This window comes from Bos grunniens, chromosome 18, assembly GCF_055505025.1.
Source record: "Bos grunniens cultivar Pamir isolate PY7600 chromosome 18, Bosgru_T2T1.0, whole genome shotgun sequence".
NCBI lineage: Eukaryota > Metazoa > Chordata > Mammalia > Artiodactyla > Bovidae > Bos > Bos grunniens.
The window spans coordinates 50,121,636-50,144,886 of record NC_141182.1 but is presented as its reverse complement, the minus strand read 5'-3'; the positions used below and the strand labels follow the sequence as shown (position 1 = coordinate 50,144,886).

Below are 23,251 nucleotides of genomic sequence, written 5' to 3'. Positions count from 1 at the left end.
GACCGAGCTTGGAGCTTTCAGTCCATGAAACTCTGCCTAGCAACCACTTTTGTCACCACAGTTGGTGGGTTGATTGGCTAGATTCAGAAACCTGGGGGAAACATTTTTTTCTAGATCCCCACCACAAAGACCACAGACACCCAGTTTGCACTTGGCTGATGTATTTGCATAAAGTCGGGGAGAAACAACAGCAATGACAGCATAGACTGAGCTCACTGGCAGTAGAAATCCCATATCTGAAAAAGAGAAAGGGGAAACAGTGGGGAGAAAACCAGTGGTCACACCACAAAGGATCTAGTGGTTTTAGCAAATGCTGCAGCCTCAGGGACCAGGTCTGGCTGCACAAGTGCTATGCAAATTAGCCTGGAGCCCTCAACTCTGCAGCTCTCAAACTAGGATTTAGAAATCACTCATCTTTCAGATAAGAAAAGGCAGAGAGTCTGTTCCAGTGCACGCAGCTAGGCTGCCAGGGAGCCGAGGTTAGGAGCATCTTCGCCTGTCACTACAACCCAAAGATCCTCCCTCCAGATTCCTGCCAGCCCCCAAGATACTCACATCTGTCTTCACATCGGTTTTGGCAGGTTTCAGGGTCTGGTCTTCACGTACGATGCTACTGGGGAAATAGCCCAGACGAGCAGCTCCGTCTCCATAGTAATCTCCCTGAACCTGGGGAAGGAGTTAAAAGCCGGGGTCTGGGAACATGGCAAGCTCATTCCTGCTCAAGTCCTGTGCACACTTACTCCTCCCTGATCACTTAGCTGGCTCTATCCTTGTCAGTCCAATCTCAGCTTAAAGTCGCCTGCTGGAAAGTCCTCCCTGACCACCCCATGTGAATTATTCACCCAGTCACTTTATACTAATTCTTAAAGCAGCACATGAGTTGGTATTTTGATGGCTTGTCTCCTTCCATTAGAATAAAAGCATCATTCTTTATCATACCTTCGGTGTCTATAGCAATTTGGCACTACAGGACATGCCCGAATAATTGCTAAAGAAAGAAAAAGAGTGGATCACAGCAGCCACCCCCTGCTGACTCTATTTCAGTTCACTCCCTCAGATTTGCCCTGTAGGTAAAAAAGTAGGGTAAGCTCCCACCCCAGCTCTCTACCCTTTCCTCCTCTGTTCTCCCAAGACTCACACTGCCTCCCCAGAAGAGCCGCCCTCGGCCCTTGAGCTTGGAGAAGATATACACCACTTGGCCCTGGTGTATGGTCAAAAAACGGCAGTCAGGGGCCACGTAGTCCTGAAGGGCCACAGCCATGGAGATGGGGTCTGGAGAAGGAATATAGAAGGGAGTGAAGGCGCCCCCCACACAGGCTAGCAACCCAAGCCCTCCACACCCGCGCCCCGCCACCCCCCCCCCCCGACCCCTAAGGCTCACGGCTGCATTCCTCATCAGCACACATCTTCCGGTCAGCCAGCTTGGGCATGGGGCGGCCCCCGGCACTAGGCCCTGGGAAGGCAGACAGCAAGATGACACCGAGAAACACCAAGGACCAAGCCATCATGGACTCTGAGCAAGACAGTGGCTAAGGCAGGAATGGGGTCTCCAGCTTCCTCCTGCCCTCCCTCGGCAGTAGCATAAGGAAACCTGTGTTCTGGGTCTGGTCCCCTCCTTAAACCAGTCCCAGGTTTCACCCACACCACCTAGAGGCTGCTACCCAGGCAGAACCATTTCAAGGACAGGGTGAGAGTTGCCAGCACAAGGAAATATCCAGAGAGGCCCAAGGCAGCCCAGGCCACTCCAAGTAACAAGTCACCCCCCTCAACAGAGGGGCCCAGACAGGCAGGTTAAAATATTCAATTCCATCTTTTCTGAGTTGGCTTGGACACCTAGGCCCCTCGGCTGTGTCCCCAGAGACAGAACAAGAGGAGCCAGTATGGAAAAACCACCTTGGAATTTCCTGTGCTGAGGAGCAGCAGAACAAGGCAGCCCTTTGATTGCCAGAAATAGCCCCAGCTCTCAAGTATGGAGTGAATATTATATGTTGGGCCTTAGGCTAGGCGATGTCCAACCACAATCACTGTTTCTTCTCAGAAACCACTTCCTGACTGTGCTAAACTACTCTCAGAGCCTCACCTTTCTCATCTGGGATACTAGTTATTTAGTAAAGAACTCACCATGCATATTTTTAATTAGCTCAAATGCATACCCTGCCTCAACTTGAAGGGGGACCATCATAATCCCATTTTAGGTAGAAATGGAAGCACAGAAACTTAAGGAACTTGTCCAAGGTTAGTGTAAGCGGAGAGGCTAGATGTGGCTGCAGGCCCATACCCATCACTACTGGGCTTGGAGCTGTCAGTTGCCCAAGGCCAGAATGAAACAGTGGCAGAGGATGTGAACTCAAGTCTCCTACCTAAAACCACACTTCAGAGATTCACTTGCCTGAAGACCCATCTCGTTCCTCAGGTATTCTCACCTCTAGCCAGCAAGTCCAAACTTCAGTTTTAGGGGAAGAAGATGGACACACACAGGCTTGAGGTGGGGAAGGATTCCTCCTGGTCAAAGACTAGGCCTAAGCTGTCTCCACACATGCAACACCCAGCACCAAGTACCATGCGAGCATCAAAGAGCTCTATCCACGTCGCCTCCCGGAGGCTTCCCTTGATCACCCGTTACTGTTCCCCAGCTCCACCACCCCATCATGTCAGTCGTATTCCTATCAGAACTCAGCATCTGCAATTAGCTTGTCTATTTCATTCACTACTGTGTATCCTATACCATAACAGTACTTGGTGTGTATTAGGTACTTGGCAAGTTATCTGTGGAATTTACTGAGTGCTTGCTAAGTCAGGTGGGGTGCACAGCTCAGGAAGAAAATAAAGCTCAGAGTGGGGACATCAGTTGTCTATCGTGGGAGTTGGGGGGGACTGTCCAGAGACCCCATGTTCCCATGTGCTGTCTGCAGTAACTTTATGTAGTGAAGATGACAATCACCCTCCCGCTTGCATCTTTCAGATCCTACAAGGAGGAAGTGTGCATGTGGTGCCATAAATCTTCAGCGTTTCCAACACTGTCGTTCCTCTTTAATGGAGAGCAGAGTAGGTGCAAGCTGGGGCTCAGAGCCTTGACACGGGAAAAGACATCCAGGGGAATTTAACACTGTTCCTCATTGTATTTATTTTTGTGGTAATTTTCTATTTCTGGCAAGGGATCTCATTTTCCTATCTATATGGTGTGAGAAAGGGTTTTAAGCTATATACATATATTTATACACACACACACATATTTAGTCAACTTAAAAATTGTCAAGTCAGATCTGTGACAGACTGCTAAGGAAGGTCCCCCATTCAATCTCCCCTTCTTATCCAGCTTCAAGCTGGGCACGTTAACTGTCCAGCCAGAAACCACATCTTCTAGGCTCCACTGCAGCTGCGGCACTGGAGGGAGACTGATTCAGCCACCTGCCCGAAGCTCCTGGCTGTGTCTCCCGTGTGTGACCAAGTCAGCAGGGCCCTCACCGCAGCAGCAGCAGCAGGGACCTCTTCCTGAACTCCAGCTCAATGGGGGGCTGCAAAGTTGAACTCAGCATCTCCCACCCAAACTGCCATTCCTACCATCCTTTCAATGACTCCATGAATATTCATTTTCCTTCCCTTTCTTCCTGAAGTACCTAGAGTGGTTTCTGTGAGACTCCTGCTATGAGAGAAGGCATTTTTGTCTAGAAAAAGGTAAAGAAAAACCTCTTTCTTAACACTCTATCAAGAAAAACCTCTTTCTTAACACTCTATCATGTCAGAAAATTATCACAATCAACTTGAGTCCATACAGTGAATGGTGTGCCATTAAAAGCATCATCCTTGTGCAGTATAGAACCTGCCCAACTGTACTTGGCAGCCTGGGTTTTAACTTCTCGCCATGAATTCTGATTTGAGACAAAACAGAAAGCTGCCAAAATAGTAAAAGTGACAAGTTTGGACAGTGTTCCTACACTATTCTGTATTTGCCCAAGGTTGCAATCCCCCAATGTGCTGAGCTGCTCAAACACTAAGAATATTCTGGTGTGCAGGGAAGGGAAACACGGAGGACAAGAAAATAAAAACAAATGGTTGTGAAAAAACAAACCACAAAAAAACACTTTAATTCCAGCCTAACAGCACCAGGTGCAATGTCTGGGGACAGACTCTGGGTACAATGCTGTGTGGCAACCACTCACTCACACACGGCTCCAAGAAGGCCCCCATGGGGGACTTACCTTCAGGGGGCTGAACCAAGGGGGGAGGGGGTGGCCCCAGAACAGGGGGCCGGGACAGGCATGGGGAAAGGGTGCTACTTCTTGGCAAAGGAGATCTTCATGGCGTTGTTCTGGGTGATCTTGAAGCCCTGCAGGGCGTCTCGAGCAGCCCCTGCCTGCACCTCATTGTCAAACTCCACGAAGGCGATGTCGTGCCGCCCAGGGACCAGCCGGACCTCCTTGAACCCAGGGAACCTGAGAGAAAGGCAGAGACCTCAGGGATCCAGCCTCAGCACTCCGCTTGAACATTCAAGCATCCAGTGAGTAGGGGCCAGGAATACTGCTGAACACCCCATGATGCAGAAGATGGCCCCAATAACAAAGGATCATCCAGCCCGAAAAGCGGACAGTGCTAAGTTGAGGTGTTCAGTTGAGTCCGACTCTTTGAAACCCCATGGACTGTAGCCCACCAGGCTCCTCTGTCCATGGAGATTCTCTAGGCAAGAATTCTGAAGTGGATTGCCATGCCCTTCTCCAAGGCATGTTCCCAACCCGGGGATCAAACCTGCATCTTCTACACTGGCAGACAAGTTCAACAAGCCACCTGGGAAGCCCCAGAATAACCACTACCCTCTGCTTTTATAATCTGCTGTTTCATTTCCCTCTTCTCATTCCTTACTTCCTTCCCCATTAGGCAACAAATCCTCAGGGTTACCAGGTATCCTTTTTTCCATCAGTATTCTTAGAAACTGTGCATTGTTTTGTGGACATGGTATAAAATTGAGTAGTATGATTTTTGTTTCAGTTTCTCAAAATTTCCTCTCGACCCGGGTATAAAGGGTCCTGCTCCCTCTAACTGTGAGCACCTGCACTTGACTTCGCCCTTCTCCCAGGCTGCCTCCAGCTCCTGACCACACCATAAGGAATGCCCCACCCAGCCCCTTGGGCATGTTAGAATTTCATACAGTCAGGAGCAAAGTCATCAGTGTTGTTCTTTAGTCACTAAGTCACATCCAACTCTGTGACCCGAGGCTCCACTGTCCATGGGATTTCCTAGGCAAGAATGCTGGAGTGGGTTGTCATTTCCTTTTCCAAGGGATGGAACCTGCATCTCCTGGATTAGCAGTGGATTCTTTACTGTTGAGCCACCAGAGAAATCTAGGTGAGCACTTGACTAAATAGTGGACAGTTAGACCACACAATGGCCCGCATCCACCCACATCCCCGAGGGGTTGAGCATCCCCCAACCCCACACCTGCAGTCTAAACAGGCTGACTTCTTCCAGTCTAGCCAGCATTCAGTGGCATCTCACTGCTGCTGGACTTGCACCTCGCCTTTGTCTAAGTTAGAGACTGGAAAAATGAGATCCAGAGTCATCTCCATAAGGGCAGAGGACAGTCTGCCCATCCTGGCCACTGCTGACGTCCACGCCCGGCCGCTGCAGGGCCGGCCTCAGCCTCCTCCTTCTGGCCTCCAGGCGCTGTCCCCGCCTGCACAGACTTGGGCTCCACGAACAGAACTATGAGGCTTGTCCCTGTGGTGCCACCTCGCGGCCACCACCCTCTGGGCCCAGCCCAGCCACAGGCCCCACTTACTGGTTGAAAAGCATGGAAAGCATGAGCTCATTGGTCTCTTCCGGCAGGTTGGTAAGGAACAAGATGTGATTTGGTGGATTTTCTGAAAGCTGCAGGAGAGCAACGGGAGACCGTAAGTCTGGTCGGGGATCTATGGCCCTCCTGCCCTCCAGCCCCGCCCTGCCTGAATTCTTTCTAGTCTTTCACCTAACAGACCCGGTGCTGTTGCCTGTCCACCCTACTGTGTCCTAGACTGTAAGCCACAAGGGAGCACAGTTGCACCCATAAGTGGGTGCTCAGCAGAAGTTCAGAGTGAACCGAGGTGCAGCCCACCCCCGCTCCAGCCTCCCCTTGACCTGCTCCAGCAAACACACCAATTCCTCTGTCCCAGGGCCTGACGCCACTGCTAAATCTTCATCCTTCAACAGCACCTCCTCGGGGAGGCCTGCCCAGACCACCCAACCTAAAACAGCGCCCTGCCTGCCATTCCTGTCTCCTGACTATACCAGACCCCAGGAGGACCAGACACTTACAGGCTGGGCAGGTGGCATCTGCCCCGGCATAAGCTGTTGTGGCGGCATGGCCCCCGGTGGGAGCTGGCCAGGCGCCAGGCCTGGAGGCGGGATCATGCCCGGCGGCGGCATGTAGGGGGGCTGGCCCGGCATGTGGTGCATGATGCGGGGCGCCTGAGTCATCGGCGGCATGCCCTACGGGGAGAGGAGAGCAGGGCTGAGAGGGGCACCAGCAAGTGGGAGGAGGTGTGCTTTCAGTGTTGGGAGGAAGCAGAAAGGAGAAAAGGCTGTTACAGGAAACCCCAGGTGTGAGACACAGACAGAAAAGATCCAGACTTGGAAAAGGCAAGAAAAGCATCCAAAGAGGAATGGATGGAGCAGATCAGGCCCAAGGTCACAGGGGACATCAAATTAGAAAGACTTAAAAATAAATAGAAACTTTTTTAACATATAAAAATTGGTTAGAGGAATTCCCTAGCCGTCCAGTGGTTAGAACTTGGTGCTTCCACTGCAGGAGGAACAGGTTCAATCCCTGGTCAGGGAACTAAGATTCTACACATCACTCAGTGTGGCCCCCCCCAACCCCAAAAAAGGAAAGAACAATTAGAATGGCCTAATTTTGCTTTTAGACATATGAACAAAGTTGGGGGCCTACTGGTAAAAAAAAAAAAAGACTAGGAGAAAAATAAAAACATTATCAACTAAAAGGGGTGGAAATAAACACACTATAAGCAGCATGCTTACTGCTTTAAAACTTTATGGGGACTTCCCTGGTCCAGTGGTTAAGAATCTGCCTTGCAATGCAGGGGACGCGGGTTTGATCTCTCGTCTGGGAACTAAGATCCCATGTGCTGCGGAGCAGCTAAGGCTGCACACCACAACTGGAAAGTCGGTGCGTCAAAACAGGAGGATCTCGCATGCCGCAACTAAGACCCAACACAGCCAAATAAATAAACAGACTATATGGAGAAAGAAACAGGCCCAGAGAACAGACAGTGAAAGGCAGAGGTGGATGGGGATGGTCAGGGCTGATGCAAAGACGCGGGAAGGGGTGACAGCAAGGGGAAGGGAGAGAGGCTGAAGGCAAAAAGCACATGCTCCCAGGGGAGACAGGAGCTGAACCCCATGTGAAGAGTCAAAGTTGGATGGAAAGCTGGGCACAGTAAGAGCGGAGAGGGTTAAGAGTGGGGTAGCTTAACCCAGACACAGACACTGACACAAGACAACCCATCAGAAGGTTCGGAGACCAGAGTGGGTACAATTCATTCATCTTTTCTTTAGTACTTTATGCTTCCTGTATCTTGTTTAGAAAACAGGATGTTTCTACTCTTATGGCCTCACCGAGGTCATAAAGACATTTTTCTGTTTTCTTCAAGAACTTTGATTACTGGAGCTGACACATTCAAGTCTACCATTTATCTCAAATTAACTTATATGTAGCCAAGTCAGGGCTTAATTTTCTCCTCTTACAAATATCCAATTGGTCCAGTACGATTTACTAGGGGAAAAAGTCCTTTCACCACTGGAGAGCAGCGATACCTCAGTCATATACAGAGCGACCACATACACACATGCATGTTTCTGGACTCTACTCTGTCCCACTGGTCCATCTTCCCATCCTCAGGCCAACACCATACCATTCCTGAACAACAGGCCCCAGCTTTGCCATCACAGACATTTGCAGACAGCCTGTCTGTCCCCACAAATCCCTCTCGGGATTCTGACTGGAACAGAGCTGACTCTTTAAACCAGTTTGGAGAGAAATGACATCTTAATAGTACTGCTGCTGCTGCTGCTGCTAAGTCGCTTCAGTCGTGTCCGACTCTGTGCGACCCCAGAGATGGCAGCCCACCAGGCTCCCCCGTCCCTGGGATTCTCCAGGCAAGAACACTGGAGTGGGTGGCCATTTCCTTCTCCAATGCATGAAAAGTGAAAAGTGAAAGTGAAGTCGCTCAGTCATGTCTGACTCTTCGTGACCCCATGGACTGCAGCCTACCAGGCTCCTCCGTCCATGGGATTTTCTAGGCAAGAGTACTAAGTCTCCAAATTTCTCTCAGCCATGTTCTATCACTTCAGTGGGCGGCCTTGCACACTTTCCTTGGAGGTGTTTTTCAATTTGAAGTATCCTTGTTTGTTGCTAATGTACAGAAATAAAACTGACTTTTCCATATTGATCTGGTGACCTTGTTAAATGAAATTCTTTTCAATCCTAATAGCTGGTTAGTGGTTTCCTCTGGATTTGCTACACAAACACTGACTATAGAAGACACAGCAAAATCAAGGTCAAGGAGAGAAAAAACAAAAAGACTGAGACACACAGAAAAAGATCCTGAAAAACTGGCAGAGCGGCATAGACATCAGACGTTTCCAAGTGGGGGCACCACACGCATATGCTCACCCCCTACAGACAGGCACACAAGCTCCACAAGAAAAATGGAAGTGCGGGGAATGCCTGGATCTCCAAGGGGATACCTCTCCCTACCGCACCCCCGCACCAGCCCACGAGGCTGAGGAAGACCTGGTGGGGAGGGGGCTGCGTCTGTGGGCCCTGGCTTACCGGGACAGGCCCTTGCACGGTGCCCACCACAGGGGCAGCCGCCCCTCCCTGCACGGCTTTTTTGGCAGCTGGAGTCTCCTGGCTCTTGGGCTTCCTCTTCTCCCGCTTGCGGTCCCGCTCCACGAAGGTGCCCTTCATCTTGGCAATGATATCCGAGTCGGTCTTGGCATATTGGATGCGCTGCCCAACAGAGAGTAGAGGGTGAAGGAGACTGGACTTAGGAGCCAAAATCAGACCTTGCCTGGAGCTTGGTGAGAAACATCATAGAAATCCCTTGGCCTCAATGTCCCCATCTGTCAAATGGGTACTGAGGTATTTCCCACTTCAAAGGACGACCAGGAGCTAAAACATGCTCTAGACAGTGCCTGGCGTGCAGCAAGCTCTCAGGAATGGATGCTGGGATTCTGATAGGAAGATGGGACAGCCCCAAGCATCGCTCAGGGTACAAGGAAACAAGGCCAGGACAGGAGCACTATATTGGAGAGTTTCCATCACACACGAGACCGAGTCTCCAAACTAAATCTCAGTCAGTGGTTTACAGAGCACCCAAATTTGCTCCGAGGACTCAGCAATGAGCCAATCACACAAAAGCCCCGCCCTCTTGGCATTAGTTCGCTGGGGAAGATATGACAGAGATCTAAAAGTGAACCAACAGGGGAAGGGGAGGTGAGGAGTTGAGAAGAACTGAAATTTTCAGAGTGCAGCCAGAAAGACCTCAGGGAGAGAATGCTGGCGTAAAGACAGGGAGGGAGGGAGGAATGCAGGCATCTAGGGAAAAAAGCGTTCTAGCAAAGGGAGAGCCAGAAGAGCTGGCGTATGGGGTGTGCTCAAGGAACAGCAGGGAGGCCTGCGCGGATGAGGGGGGAGGCGACATCACAGAGCCAACAGGGGGCCTTGGGACTTTGTCTTTTCCTGAGCAAGCTGGGAGTCAAAGAGTGGTATAAGCAGGGGGATGACGAGCTCTCACTTGTGACTCCCAAGGAGCGCTGTGACCATGGGATAGAGAGAGGCCTGGGAGGAACAGGAGGTCAAAACAGGGAGAAGGGTCGCGGCTGGGACTAGGCGGGTACCAGGGGAGGAGTGGGAAGAATCAGTGGAGGGTTTTTTGGAGTTTGTGTGTGTGTGTGTGTGTGTGTGTGTGTTTTGTTTTTTTTTTAATTTTATGTTTTCAGTGGAGGTTTTCCAGGTAGAGTTGACAGGATTCCCTGATAGAGCTCACAGTGGCTCAGCGCTTTCTACAGTTCAAGCAGTGATGTTAGAGAAAAGCAGGGGAGGAAGGTCCACATAAAATGATTTATGATTTTTAGTCCTCAAAAGGGAATTTCCAGCTACTCCAGAAAAGCAATGGAAGACGTGGCAACTGTGGGCTCACACACCCACAACAGGACACACCAGGCAGGAGTCAGAGAACAGCCCCCTCTGGAAGGAGGTGAGGGCACCAGGCCGCCCCTGTGCCCCTGGGGCCAATGTCTTCCACGTGAAGAGACCTGCCTGGGACCTGCGGGCACTGACACTTGCTGTCACCACCCTACTGGTTCAGGGAGGCATATTCCAATCAGGTGAAACTCGAAGAACTGACAGGGAAAGAGAACTGATTGATATGGCAGGAATTCTGGATCAGCGCAGGGACTCTGAACAACAGAACCCCTGTCTGTTCAAGGCCTACTGAACGTCTGTAACCCAGTTCCTCCCATCCCATGGCCCCATGTAACCACGATTCATACATCAGCACCTGGTACCCAGTGATAGCCATCACTGTAACCCCTGACCCTAGATGAACTCTCCCCTTATCCCAGACCTGGGACCCTGACCCAGCCTCACCATCACAACCGAACCCCATCTCCCACAACTGAATCCATCCTCCCCAACAGCCACAGGCATCTCCCTAATCCTTCCATGGTTTGCCGGCAACCTTGGAGTCAAGTCCACCTTCAGGATCAGCTCCTTAGCCTGACTTCTGACAACTCTCCAGGCCATGCCCACCCCACCATCTCCCACCCTTCACTTCTGCCGAATGAACTTGACTCACTTCCCCAGTTACACAGGTTCCTGGTTATCTCCCATTCTTAGTTTATTTGTCTTTCTCAGCTACTCTTCTCCAACTCTTATTCATCCAGAAAGGCTCCCCCGCAAACTCCCAGACTGGGTGAGAGTAGGCTCCCTGAGTTCTGTGCATTCACCTGTCCCAGCCCTGACCCCTCGGGTCGTCGCCACCTGGTGACAGGCGTCTCTCTCCAGCGGCACTGTGGGTCTACGAGGGCAGAGCTGGGACTTCCCGTGACTGCTGTGTCTCCACTGCCCCAGTACAGTGAACAGTGGATACGGAGGACCAACGGAGGAACTCCCATCCCTAAGGCTCTGGACTACAGGGGACAGTAGTCCAGACCCATCCAGCCTGCAACACGTGGCGCGGGCACACACCATAGCCTCCACACCCGGTGCTCACCATGGGCTTGTCGTAGAAGGGGAAGCCCTGCATGGAACGCAGCGCGTTGGTGGCACTGCTGACCTCCTTGAAGATGACAAAGGCCTGGCCCCTCATCTTCAGGCTTCGTGACACCAGGATATCCAGGATCTGGCCAAACTGGGAGAAGATGGCATACAGGGACTTCTTCAGCTCTGCAGTAGGGAGAGAAAAGACCCAGGGGTGACTGCAGGCCGGGGCATCACATCCTGGCACTGGAGCTCCGCTTTTCAGAGGAAATGCAGCCCAGAAGGGAAACCATCAGCCCACTGACAGAGTACTGAGCAATACCATCAGCAGTCTAGAACCACTGAGGTGGTCGTGTGCGTTGACTCTGTAGTAGGTCAACAGTCACAATACCTACCCCACAAGGTTGCTGCAGGGGAACACGAGTCACACATACAGAGGGCACATAGTAAATGCTCGATAAATGCAAGGACTTTCCCTCAATGTCTCCAGCACCTTGACACAAGCCCCTCTGATCTGGCTCTGGTGACTTCTCCCACCTCATCTCTCCCCATGCCCCATCTTCACTCCTATGGCTCTAGCCACACTGGCCTCCCAGCCCTTTCTCAGGCTCATCTCAGCAACCTTGCCTCAGGACCTTTCCACTGACTGATCCCTCTACTAGGAGCAACTTTCTCCTGATCTGTACATGGCTGCATCCTTCCAGTCACCCAGGACTCAGCAGAGATGTTACCTCCGAGGCCTTCCCTGACCACCCTGGTGGGATAAGAGCCCCCTCATGTCACTCCCCCAACGGTGAGAACCTGCTTTTCTTTCATGGCACTTCCTACTTCCTGACATCATGTTTGTTTCCTTTTTGCTTGGTTAAGTCTATCCTATTTGTTTATCACATATCCCCACAGGGAACTCCCTAGTGGTCCAGTGGTTAGAACTCTGTGCTCTTATTGACAAGGGTCCAGTTTCAATCCCTGGTCAGGGAACTAAAATCCCATAAACCCCTTGGTGTGAGCCAAAAAAAAAAAAAAACCCTAATGAACAGTACAGTTGCCAGCACACAAATCTCCAAATACATTTGCCTGAATAAACACAGCATTAAATGATTTCTGGGAATAACTTCACTGAATTTTTACCTCTACTCCATGAGTTAGCAATTATAACTGCCCCAATTTTATTAATGTGGACAGAGGCTCTCAGAGGATCTGTCACTGGCCCAGGACCCAAGTCCATCTGAACCCAGGACTACCAAACCTCCCTAGCAAATGGACAGCCAGGAAAGGGTACCAGTCTTATGCAAAGAAGGTACCTGAGCTTAAGATACCCGGTCGAAGAGACAGTAGGAAAGAAAAGGGGGATCAGGTAAAGAGGGAAGCAAATAGCCAAAAATTCTGATGGCATTTCTGAGATTTATCTCCACCTGCCATCCCCATGGCCTGAAGGCCAAGTGTGGGCCTGAGTCATTCCTCTGGGGGCTGGGCCTCTCCCCAGTCTCCTTTCTTGCCCACCAACTTCACCCTCCACAGCTGGAAAGATCTTTCACAATTAACTGCAACCCTTGCCTGGCTCCCCAAAGCCCTCAGGATGAAGTAAAACACCCCACCCAGCCCTCAAGGCATCAGGAGCCAGAGTGCACTGCTTGCCTGAAATGTTCTCCATGAATCACCAGCCTCTAAGTCTCAGGCACCCAAAACTGCAGTACATGTGGTTCCCAGAGTGCCCTGGGCTCTCTTTTGCCCCTGGACACTTGCACATGCTGGTCCAGGTTAGTCACTCGTCTCCCTCATTGTAACACAGATGCTGCTTCCTCTACCTGGTAGGGTTTCCCAAAATGTCTCCTCTTTGGAGAAAGAATACCTCTTTCCAAGTGCCCAATCCCAGCCTTGACTACTATGCCTCAACTTCCCCAATTATGGCCATGGCTACTCTGGGCTATCACTGTCTGGGAGCAGATCTGTCATCTCTACTAGACTGTGGTTCCATGAAGTCAGGACCAGGACTGTCTCAGTCACCACTCTGTCCGCAGCTCCACAGAGAACTGGCCCGGCACAATGCTCTAACAGTATATGAGGGATTTACATGGCTTGTTTATTGTCTTCAATAGCAACTTTATCGGTAACCTAAACTTAATGCCAGCAAGCTCCTTCAGTTCTCCTAACAGTTTTCTTGAGGAGCTAATAAGAGCTAACACTTATATCCAACCCTTACTAACAGCTAGGCAGCATTAAAAAAAAAAAAGCATGGAAGTTTAGCTCATATATTCCCCGTAACATCTGCGCACAGATTTTGCCCAGCTTTCCTATATACATAAAAACATGAAGTTCAATAAAAAGTGATAACTTGCTCAAGAAAAAAGAAAAGTATGTCATATCTAGAATCGAGTTCTTAATCAGAATTCCATATAGTGGTTTCAAGCACGTTTCCCTGCTGTATGCCTTGGGCAAATCACATCCCTCTGGAGTCTCAGTTTCTAATCTGAGAAATGGGAACAATAGGTCCTTCCTGCAGGGTTGCTGTGAAAGTTAAATGTAACCATTATTTATACATCAGCACCTGGTACCCAGTGTTACCCACCATCATGGTTCATTTCACTTTATTTTGAAATGAAACGTTTTCACTGTGGGTTAATCACTTGAGGGCATGACAGTGACCAACAGTTGCAGTTCTTAGGCAGTTCTTACCCTCCTGGAGCTCAAAGGCCAGGAAAGAGAGAGTCCCCTGACAGCCAGATCAGGACTTGACTGGGGAGGTTTAGGGTTTTAGGAAGTCAGAGGCAGGCACGTGGGTGGAAAAGGGAAGGGGGAGGCATCCTGGAGGAGGGGGCTCCTGAAGCTGAAACCTTGAAAGACGAGCAAGGTACCAGGATAACGGGGAAAATGTAAGAGAAAATGAGGAAATATCAAAGGCACTGCCTGTGCAAAGACCGAACTTAAAAGAGTTTGGCTGGAGAAGGCTGAGGAAGAGACATGGATGCTGGGGACAGAAGAGGGGGCAGGCTCGTGCGGGATAGCCTGGTGTCCGGACTATCCCGAAAACTCACCATCCTTCTTGATCTTCTCATTGAGATTGTTGATATAAATAGTGTGGTTGGGGCGGGTCTCGGGAACTGCCATTGACAAAGTTGCTGAGGTAGGGCTGAAAGAATGAAAAAGTCCCACTCAGTCCTGGGTTTCTGAAAATCCTTTTGTCCTAACGCGGGCTGCTAAAGGATCTTCCTTCCAAGAGAAAGTCAAGTAAGGTAAAGACGAGGGAAGAGGGAAGCACGGCTCGGAAAACAAAGCAAACGCAGCACACAGCTTCTCCTCCCCGCGTGGTGAGGGAAATCTCGTGAGGTTTACTACGAGTCCCAGGATGCTCTACTCGACTTAGTAGGCGGAGCGGCCTAGGTAGCGATTCCCACTGGCCCACGCGCGCAAAGGCCGGCCCAAGAGAAATGGCCCGGATGTAAGAGCCAGTTAAGGCAAGCGGGACGACTTTGCCGAAACCTGGCCTCGCGCAGAAAAAAAATAGTTCCCACTACACGAAGCGCAGGAAAGCCCGGGCGTCACGCGCTCCGCCGCCAGGCGCCTACGGCCGCTTGTGTCCAAGAATACTCACCGAAACACACTCAGCTCCCGCAAGCAGTGCCTGCTACGCTGCTGAGTGCCGACCACAAAACTTCCTCCTCTGGACCCGCCTTTGTCTATCTACAAGCCAACCCCTGCGCGGAAACTTGGTAGCTTGGCCAATCAGAGTAAGGCTAGCTCCCGGACCCAGATTTTGCCAATAAAAACGGCAATTGGGTTCCCGCCTCAGCAGAAAAACTCCGCCCAGCCCCTGCAAACCCTTTTGCGGCGCACGCGACTACGGACCAATCCGTGAAGGCCGCGCCCCCTCACGCGCCTCTTGCCAATCGGGACTCGGTTCTTGCGGCAGTCTCTTCCAAGGCCTTTCTTTCACAGCCCCGCTCTATCACGTGATCGTTAAAGGGGCGGACTTGCGTTGCTAATCTTACCGCGGGATTTGGGAAAGGCTTTACGCTGCGGCAGCCATTTTGCGGGAAGGGTAGGCGAGTTTTATTGCCCGACCCTGTTACCCCAGCCGTATGGGGGCTCCCAACGACCTCCAATCTGTGATCCTTCTCCACCCCACAAGACTTCCTGTTGCGCCCCGATTTCAGGACTTTCTCCACAACTAGGCTATTTTCCCTGCCAAGTGTCCTTTTGACCTCTGGCTCAAAGGTCAGCTCTAAGGTTCCAAACTCGGGTCAGAGATGCGAGGGGGTGGGATCTATTCTAAATTCTCCCAGTTTTTAGCCCAGGGGTCCTAAATCCCACGCTTTAGGTGCCTTGCCCCAGGCCTGGGCTTTCGTGTCCCATAATTTCCCAAGTTTCTAAACTAGCCCAGGATAAGAAGTTAACTCCTAAGCCTCACACCTTGAGCTCTGCATCCCAACTCTGTACCACAGATCTGTTTGCACATTAAAGGACCCCTTAGCCCTCAGATTCCTTGTCATTTGCGTCAGCTTCAATCCCTGCTCCCAAGGTTCCAGATTTTAGCCCTGTTTTTTTTACAATCCCAACTTCAGCTCCCAGATCAGGAATTCAGCTCTAAGACCGCCAGACTCTCCATCCCTGTGACCACATTTTGGAGGATCTGTCCCCTCTCTCCCATTCTCGATCTTTCAGCCTAAGTCACAGACCCCAAAATGATTTCTCCATGTTCTCCTCCTTTAGAGCCACCAGTTCCTCCTCCCGAAACCCCCGCATCCCAGGCCCTTAGTATTCCACTTCCTCCCCTTCCCCTAAACCTCCCCGAATTAGCTTTTCCACCCTCGAGTTTCCAGGCCTCTGTTCCCCCACCACCCCCACTGCCGCCACCGCCCCGTACCACCGGGTTTGCTCCCCCTCATGTCTTCGGCCTAGAGAAGAGTCAGCTCCTGAAGGAGGCCTTGGAGAGGGCCGGCCCAGCCCCCGGGAGCAGAGAGGACGTGAAGAGGCTCCTGAAGCTGCACAAGGACCGGTAGGGTCCCATGGCCCATCCCTCCCACCCGTGGTCTCACCCAACCACCTCTCCCCACATCACTTCAGTCATCTCTTGGGGTTTCCCATTTTCTTAAGGGCAAACAGTCTGCTTCAGCTCCCTATTTGGACGCCTTCAGTGGCTGTGTGCCTTCAGCAATGTAGAAAGCTCCTGCTCCTTGAGAGCACCTCATCCAGTGGGAGAAACAGATGCTCCCTCCACCAGACAGTGACAGTCCAGAGAGGTCAGAGCCATCTGGAAGGAGTCTAGAGGGAGTTGGTGCCCCAGGAGTGGGGGGTCTCAGGGGCTTGTCTAGAGGAGGGAACCCCTGAGTGCTGTCGAGGAAGTTTCTTGATGAGAAGAGAAAATAGCTTGTGCCTGGGCCCAAAAGTGAAATGAAGAGGTGTTCTTTTCAGGGACCTGCAAATACTTGACAGAGAAGTGGCAAATGTGGCCACTCATTTCCCAGGTGGCCAGGAGCCCGACACAGGGCATGGCGGGGTGGGGGGGATGCGGGGGCCTGTGAAGGAAGGTGGACTGTCCTGAGGGCTCTGGGGAGCTGTGGAATGGCTTTGTGCCCTTCCAGGGAGGGAGGGAGGCTGCCTTCCAGGAGTGGAGATGGTAAGACTGGAGGCTAGGGGCCCAGAAGGAAGCTGGAGCACCCAGAGACCCAGGCAGGAAGGAAGGGGCCTAGACATGGGCTGGGGGTGAAGGGAAAAGGGAGAAGTGACCTGCCCCTGTCCGGAAGAAATTTCCAGTTCTCTAGACAAGTTTATAATCAGCCCTAAAGGCCCCAAGTATAGTAAGACAAATTGTTTTGTTTTTTGTTTCTGCTGCACTGTGTGGCATGTGGAATATTGGTTCCCCAACCAGGAATAGAACCCACATCACCAGCAATGGACCCACAGAGCCTAACCACTGGACTGCTGGGGAAGTCCCCCATAGTGAGGCAAATTTAATGCAAGTAACAACCACCCATTATCTACATATGCCAGGTGCTGTTCTAAGTGTTTTTTTACTTATTAATTTAACCTCAGCAATTCCATGAGGCAGGAACTATTTATTTTTTTTAATTGAAGTATAGTTGATTTATGTGAAGTCGCTCAGTCGTGTCCGACTCTTTGCGATCCCATGGACTGTTGTCTACCAGGCTTCTCTGTCCATGGGATTTTCCAGGCAAGAGTACTGGAGTGGGTTGCCATTTCCTTCTCCAAGTTGATTTATAATGTCATGTTATTTTCAGGTGTACGGCACAGTGATTCAGATACACATATACACACATACATATATGTATGTACGTATATGCACGCACGCATGCATGCTAAGTCACTTCAGTCATGTGCAACTCTTTGTGACCCCATGGACTGTAGCCCGCCAGGCTCCTCTGTCCATGGGGATTCTCCAGGCAGGAATACTGGAGTGGGTTGCCATGCCCTCCTCCAGATACAAAATAGCATATCTATGTTAAACTCAACCTTTTAATTTCTCTCTCCCCGCTCAGGGCAGGAACTATTGTTACCCCATTTTTCAGATGAGGAAGCTGAGATTCACATTGGTTAAGTCACTTGGCCACAGTGCTTAGAAGAGGAAGGGCATGGCAATGGGGCACCCTGCTTTTTGCGGGGGGGGGGTGGTGGCACCCTGCTTTTAACCAATGTGCTGTGGTATCTCCTCTCATCAGGAGGGTGCCTCCCAGCCTTCCCCTTTCATTGGCTTTGGGATAGAGATAGAAGCACACTGCCTGGCACCTCCTGAGCCCTGGTGGAGAGGGGGGAAGGATTGGAATCACCAAAATATTCTTGAGTGGCCTCCCCTAGGAAGGGGCTGGGCCTGACTCTTATCAGTGATCTCTTAGGCCTGGAGCTGTCACCTGGTTTTGCTCAAGGCTGAGTGAAGGGATTTCCATCCTAACTGCGTGAAAAACAGGCTTGAGAGGGAAAAACATGGAGAGTTTCGGCACTGATGAAATTAAATTCATGTTTTATGGCAAGACGGGAAAAATTTCTTTTTCTTGATGTGGATCATTTTTAAAGTCTTTATTGAATTTGTTACAGTATTGCTTCTGTTGTTTATGTTCTGGTTTTTTGATTGTTGAGGCTTGTGGGATCTTAGTTCCCCGACCAGGGATCAAACCTGCATCTCCTGCTTTGGAAGGCAAAGTCTTAACCACTGGACCAACAGGGAAGTCCCAGCAAGATAAAATAAATGTAAATTGTTTCTTTGCCCATTTGGGCCTCCTCCCTCCCATTTAGTGTGCATTTACCAGACCTCCTTACAGAGTAATATTCCTTCTTAATCTTGTTAAGGGGTCAAAATGACCCATGTCCCACAACTTGCTTTGTACTTGTAGATCTGGATTGAGTAAATGGTCAATAATATTTTGACAACCCTTTGTCTCAAAAACTTAACATATGACTGTGTTTTGACATCTGATGGGTAGAGAAGTCCTCAGAGCATTCTGAAAGACTATCTCCCAGGTTATAATCCTCAAGTTGGCTCCAATAAAATTTTCCCTTTCTTCCTTTCGTTAATTTTTTCATCCATGGTGTAGAGCATGCATGCATGCTCAGTCGCTAAGTCACGTCCAGTTCTTTGCAACTGTAGCCCACCAGGCTCCTCTCTCCATGGGATTCTCCAGGCAAGAATACTGGAGTGGATTCCCATTCCCTTTTCCAGGGGATCTTCTCAACTGAGGGATTAAACCTGAGTCTGCTGCATTGACAGGCTGGTTCTTTACCAGAGCCACTAGGGCTCAACATGATATAGAGACACCCCTTCTAATAAATTCCTCTGACTCCTAGTTGTATAGCTTTTGCACATCTGCTCTTTGCCCCTTCAGTGGCTGAGAAAAAGCAGAGAGTAGCAGGCAGAAGAATGATTCCCATTGAACAGACGAGAAAACAGAGGTGGGGAAGGGAAGTGTCTCATCAGGGATGAAGGCAGTCTGACCCAGCCAAGAGCAGCCCTTGAGGGTGAGACCCTAGGAACTGGTTCCCTCATGACCTGAATGCGCCTCTGATTCAGTTTCAGAAGTGACCTGCAGTGGATCCTTTTCTGTGCTGACCTGCCCTCCCTCATCCAAGAAGGCCCTCAGTACGTACCCTGATTCGGGACCCCAGCCCCTTGGCTGGCTGTGCCCTCAAGCCTTTGCCCTCACCAGCCTCTGTGAGGATTGACCGGGAAGTGTGGGAAGAGTGGGTTCATCCCAGGCAGCCTAGGGGGAAGGAGGAGGGGAAGGAGAAGGGGAACTTACCCAGGTCAGGGTCCTGGGAGCATGCGCAGTAAACAGTTGAAACAAACAAGCAAGTGAACAAATCTGGTCCATTATCTCTGACTCCCCCTTGGCACCTGCTCCTCCTGGAAGCCCAGATGACATGTCTGCCTAACCTCCCACCCACTCACCCCACCCCAGCCCTCCAGCCTTGGGTTCAGGCCTTGGCCATCCCCTCTCCTAGGAGGGGGAAGTCAGGTCTCTCCAGTCACCCTGGGAGACAAGGGAATTCCCCCAGGGCAGCAAACTGTTCCCTACACTCCAGCTTCCAGGGCAGAGGGGGCCAGGAAAGACTCGAATTAGAGGTTGGGGGGCTGGGCCTGTCTCTCCCCAGGTGTGGGCTGGTGGCCTTGTGGATGGCAGGCACCCTCCTGGCACCCCCCGGCGGCACCCCCTTGGAGAGACTTGTGCAGGTGGCCATGGAGAGAGGATACACAGCCCAGGGGGAGATGTTCTCAGGTAGGTTGGGTGTGGAAGGGTGTCACCCAGATGTCCTGCAGGAGAGGACTGGAGAGCTTGGCTGGGATACATCAGGCACATGGGGGACTTTGTTCCATTCTTCACACCCTTCTCCTTCCCCTGCCCCACCCCATCAAAGAGCAGAGTGTTATGAGGTGGACTCTGGAACCAGGCCACCTGGGTTCCCAGCCCAGCTCTGCCGCTTCCTGCTGCGTCACCATAGACAAGCAACGTATCCTCTGTGCCTCACTTTTTTTTTTTTTTAATTTTTTTTGCAGTAGAGTTGCTTCACAATGTTGTGTCAGTTTCTGCTGGACAGCAGGATCAGTCAGCCATACACATAGATGTATGTCCTCTCTTTAGGACTCCCTTGTCATTCAGGTCACCACAGTGCACTGAGTTCCCTGTTCTGTACAGTAGATTCTCATTAGTTGTCTATTTCATCCATAGTATCAATAGTACATAGGTGTCAGTTGCAGTCTCCCAGTTCCTCCCACCCTGCCCCCTTGGTATCCATACATTTATTCTCTGCGTCTGTGCGTCAGTGTCTCTGTTTTGCCAATAGGATCATGTGTACCAGTTTTTCTAAATTCCACACGCATGCATTAACACAGGATCTGTGTCTTTCTCTGTGGCTCATTTTCCACGTTTGCACGAAGAGATGATGGTCACGGTGAGGGTTACAGGCATTGATTCCTAAAAGCCTTTTTCCTGGTGCCTGGTGCACAGTGACTGCTCCTCGTGTGTCTGCTCTGTCCCTGCAGTGGCCGACATGGGCAGGCTGGCCCAGGAGGCACTGGGCTGCCAGGCAGAGGTGCTCTGCGGCGGCCTGGGCGGTCCCAACAGAGACCACGTCCTGCAGCACATTGTCGCCGGACACCCCCTCCTTATCCCGTATCCCAGGGTCAGGGAGGGAGCCGGGCTGGGATAGGGGAAGTTGGGGCAGGGGGTATGTGTGTGTGTCCTGGGGCCGTCCCACAGCATTGGCCTTGACTGCAGTGCAGCTACGACGAGGACTTCAACCACGAACCATGTCAGAGGAGGGGCCACAAGGCCCACTGGGCTGTGAGTGCAGGTGGGTTCCCCCTCCCCTGCCCTGGACCCTCACTGTGGGCCTCCCTGATCCCCAGTCTCCCCTCCTCACATGCTCACCCTCGTGCCAGCCCCTCCACACTACTCAAGGCAGGAGCCAGGGTTGGACCACCTTTGTCCCTACAGGGTAGTTAGCAGGGTCCTGTCCAGCAGCAGGTACTTCAGCATCTGTCAATCAGGGTTTTTCCCAAACAAGAAACTCAGAGCACAGAGGAGGATCAAACTGGGCTGCAAACCTGGTCCAGACACTCCCAGGCTCTGTGACTCTGGACCTCCAGGTCCGCATTTGGAAATCAGGATGAACAGTCCCAGAGCAGAGGGCTGTTTGAATGTTCAAACTCTTTAAATGGTGCCTGGTAGGTTCCATGTCTCAGTGTTAGCTATAGTCAGCACCTTCGTCTTTCCACCTGCCTGATAGAAAGCAGCGCGCTGGTGTGCACACCTCTGAGCACGGCTCTCCTAGACAGCTCGCAACAACTAGGTGATGATATCTGCTCTGTTTGGTGCTGCCTTGGCCACCTCCCTGTGCTGACAGGCTGTCGGAGGCAGGACTTAAAATGCCTGCAGTTCTGGAGCCCAGCCCCATGGGTTCAAATCCAAGCCCAGCTGTGCCCACGCTGTGTACAGTGCAGGGATCATGGCAGCGCCCACCCTGGAGGGCAGTGGAGGGGGACTCTGGGAGCCCCAGCCCCTTGTCAGGGCTCAGCTCCTACTCACAGCCGCCCCCTCTTCCCCACAGGGGTCCTGCTGGGTGTGCAGCATGTGCCCAGCCTTGGCTACTCGGAGGATCCCGAGCTGCCAGGCCTGTTCCACCCAGTCCCCGGCACACCCCACCAGCCACCATCCCTGCCGGAAGAAGGCTCCCCAGGGGCTGTCTACCTCCTCGCCAAGCAGGGCAAGAGTTGGCACCACCAGCTGTGGGACTACGACCAAGTCCGGGACAGCAACCTGCAGCTGACGGACTTCTCGCCCTCTCGGGCTGCGGATGGCCGGGAGTACGTGGTGCCTGCCGGCGGGGTGCGGGCCGGCCTCTGTGGCCAGGCCCTGCTCCTCCGACCACAGGACTCCAGCCACTAGGCTGCTGCGGCCCCAGCTCAGCTGTGTCACCAGCCACAGAGTGCCCTGGCTTCTCTCTCTGAGTGACAGCCTGAGGGGTTGGACTGGACCTCCAACCAGAGATCCTTCATGCAAGGTCCCCCCCACATCCATCCTGGGCATCACCCCAACTCCCCCAAGCCCACCTCCCAGAATTGAGCACCTACTCTGGGCTGGGGTTATAGCCAGAAGCCACACAGACCAGCTGCCTCTGCAGGGGAGAGACTGACAACCACTGAGACCCCAGGGCTTGTCCCCCCCGCCCCATCAGTGCTGCATCCACCCATTTCTGGCTGCCGACCACCCTCTCCTTGTACCCCTGACAGTGTCTTCATGTCAAGCCGGAGAAGCCTTTTAAAACACGAACCATGGACTTCCTGGCGATCCACTGGTCAAGACTCCGTGCAGGGGGCACGGGTTCTGATCCCTGGTTGGGAGCTAAGATCCTGTATGCCACATGGCGTGGCCAAAAACAAAACCCAAACACAAACCACATTTCACCACTGCCCTCCGGAGAAGCTTCCAGAACCTCCTGTATGCTCCTTGTGCAGCATCCTCCTGGCTCACCCCAGTCTCCCTCACCCCAGGTTCTTTCTCCTCATACTTTCTGCCACCAGTGGGGTCTCAGGTGCCTGGGGTGTCCTGTGCCTGCACCCGGCCCTCCATTAAAACTCCTGAATCCACAGTCCTGACTCTTATCACTTCCTCAGGGAAGAGGCCCTCAGGCTAAGCACCTCCCTCACCTGTCTTCTCTCCTGGTCTAAAAGGCAAAAGCTCCCACTGCTAATTATTTGTGCCAACCCCTTCACAACCCCCTTAACTCATCAAGTCCTCCAACCCTTTAAGGAGGGTACTAGATCCTCCCAGTTTGAGGGAGAACAGGCTGGAGAAGTACCGTCACTGGCCTGAGGTCACAGGGCTGGCCAGTGGCAGGGCCAGATTCAAGCCAGGCGCACAGCACCTAGACAGATGGGGTCGGGGGGGGGCCAGGCACAAGAAGAGCAACTCAGTGAAGCCAATGAACCACCAGCTCTGAGCCCACTTCTACCCCAGACCTGTCGTCATCCCCTCACCTCATGCAGCGCTA

The 23,251-nt window shown here is 51.9% G+C and overlaps 3 protein-coding genes across 9 annotated transcripts; 1 reads left to right on the top strand and 2 right to left on the bottom strand.

The window, feature by feature from the left end:
- Positions 1–144: 144 nt before the first annotated feature.
- MIA (MIA SH3 domain containing) lies at positions 145–3,062 on the bottom strand. Its single transcript, XM_086352634.1, has 4 exons — positions 1,382–3,062; positions 1,139–1,272; positions 556–666; positions 145–236 (listed from the first exon to the last, which is right to left on the bottom strand). Exons 1-4 carry the CDS (start codon positions 1,506–1,508, stop codon positions 213–215), a joined length of 396 nt encoding a protein of 131 aa, XP_086208760.1. The 5' UTR covers positions 1,509–3,062; the 3' UTR covers positions 145–212.
- A 991-nt stretch (positions 3,063–4,053) lies between these two features.
- On the bottom strand, positions 4,054–14,914 carry SNRPA (small nuclear ribonucleoprotein polypeptide A). The gene is made up of 7 exons (XM_086352626.1): positions 14,844–14,914; positions 14,287–14,381; positions 11,268–11,440; positions 8,822–9,001; positions 6,286–6,459; positions 5,774–5,862; positions 4,054–4,433 (listed from the first exon to the last, which is right to left on the bottom strand). The coding sequence occupies exons 2-7, from the start codon at positions 14,357–14,359 to the stop codon at positions 4,274–4,276; spliced, it is 849 nt and encodes a 282-aa protein (XP_086208752.1). The 5' UTR covers positions 14,360–14,381; positions 14,844–14,914; the 3' UTR covers positions 4,054–4,273.
- Positions 14,915–15,262: 348 nt separating this feature from the next.
- ACTMAP (actin maturation protease) lies at positions 15,263–22,849 on the top strand. Of its 7 annotated transcripts, none has more exons than XM_086352618.1 (6): positions 15,263–16,247; positions 19,272–19,340; positions 19,853–19,977; positions 20,742–20,871; positions 20,982–21,052; positions 21,809–22,849. In XM_086352618.1, exons 1-6 carry the CDS (start codon positions 15,934–15,936, stop codon positions 22,144–22,146), a joined length of 1,047 nt encoding a protein of 348 aa, XP_086208744.1. In that variant the 5' UTR covers positions 15,263–15,933; the 3' UTR covers positions 22,147–22,849. The 7 variants fall into 7 exon arrangements, with proteins under 7 accessions (XP_086208744.1, XP_086208745.1, XP_086208748.1 ...); XM_086352619.1 differs by lacking the exon at positions 20,742–20,871 and adding an exon at positions 20,122–20,209; XM_086352622.1 differs by lacking the exon at positions 20,742–20,871 and adding an exon at positions 20,117–20,209.
- The last annotated feature ends 402 nt before the right edge of the window (positions 22,850–23,251 follow it).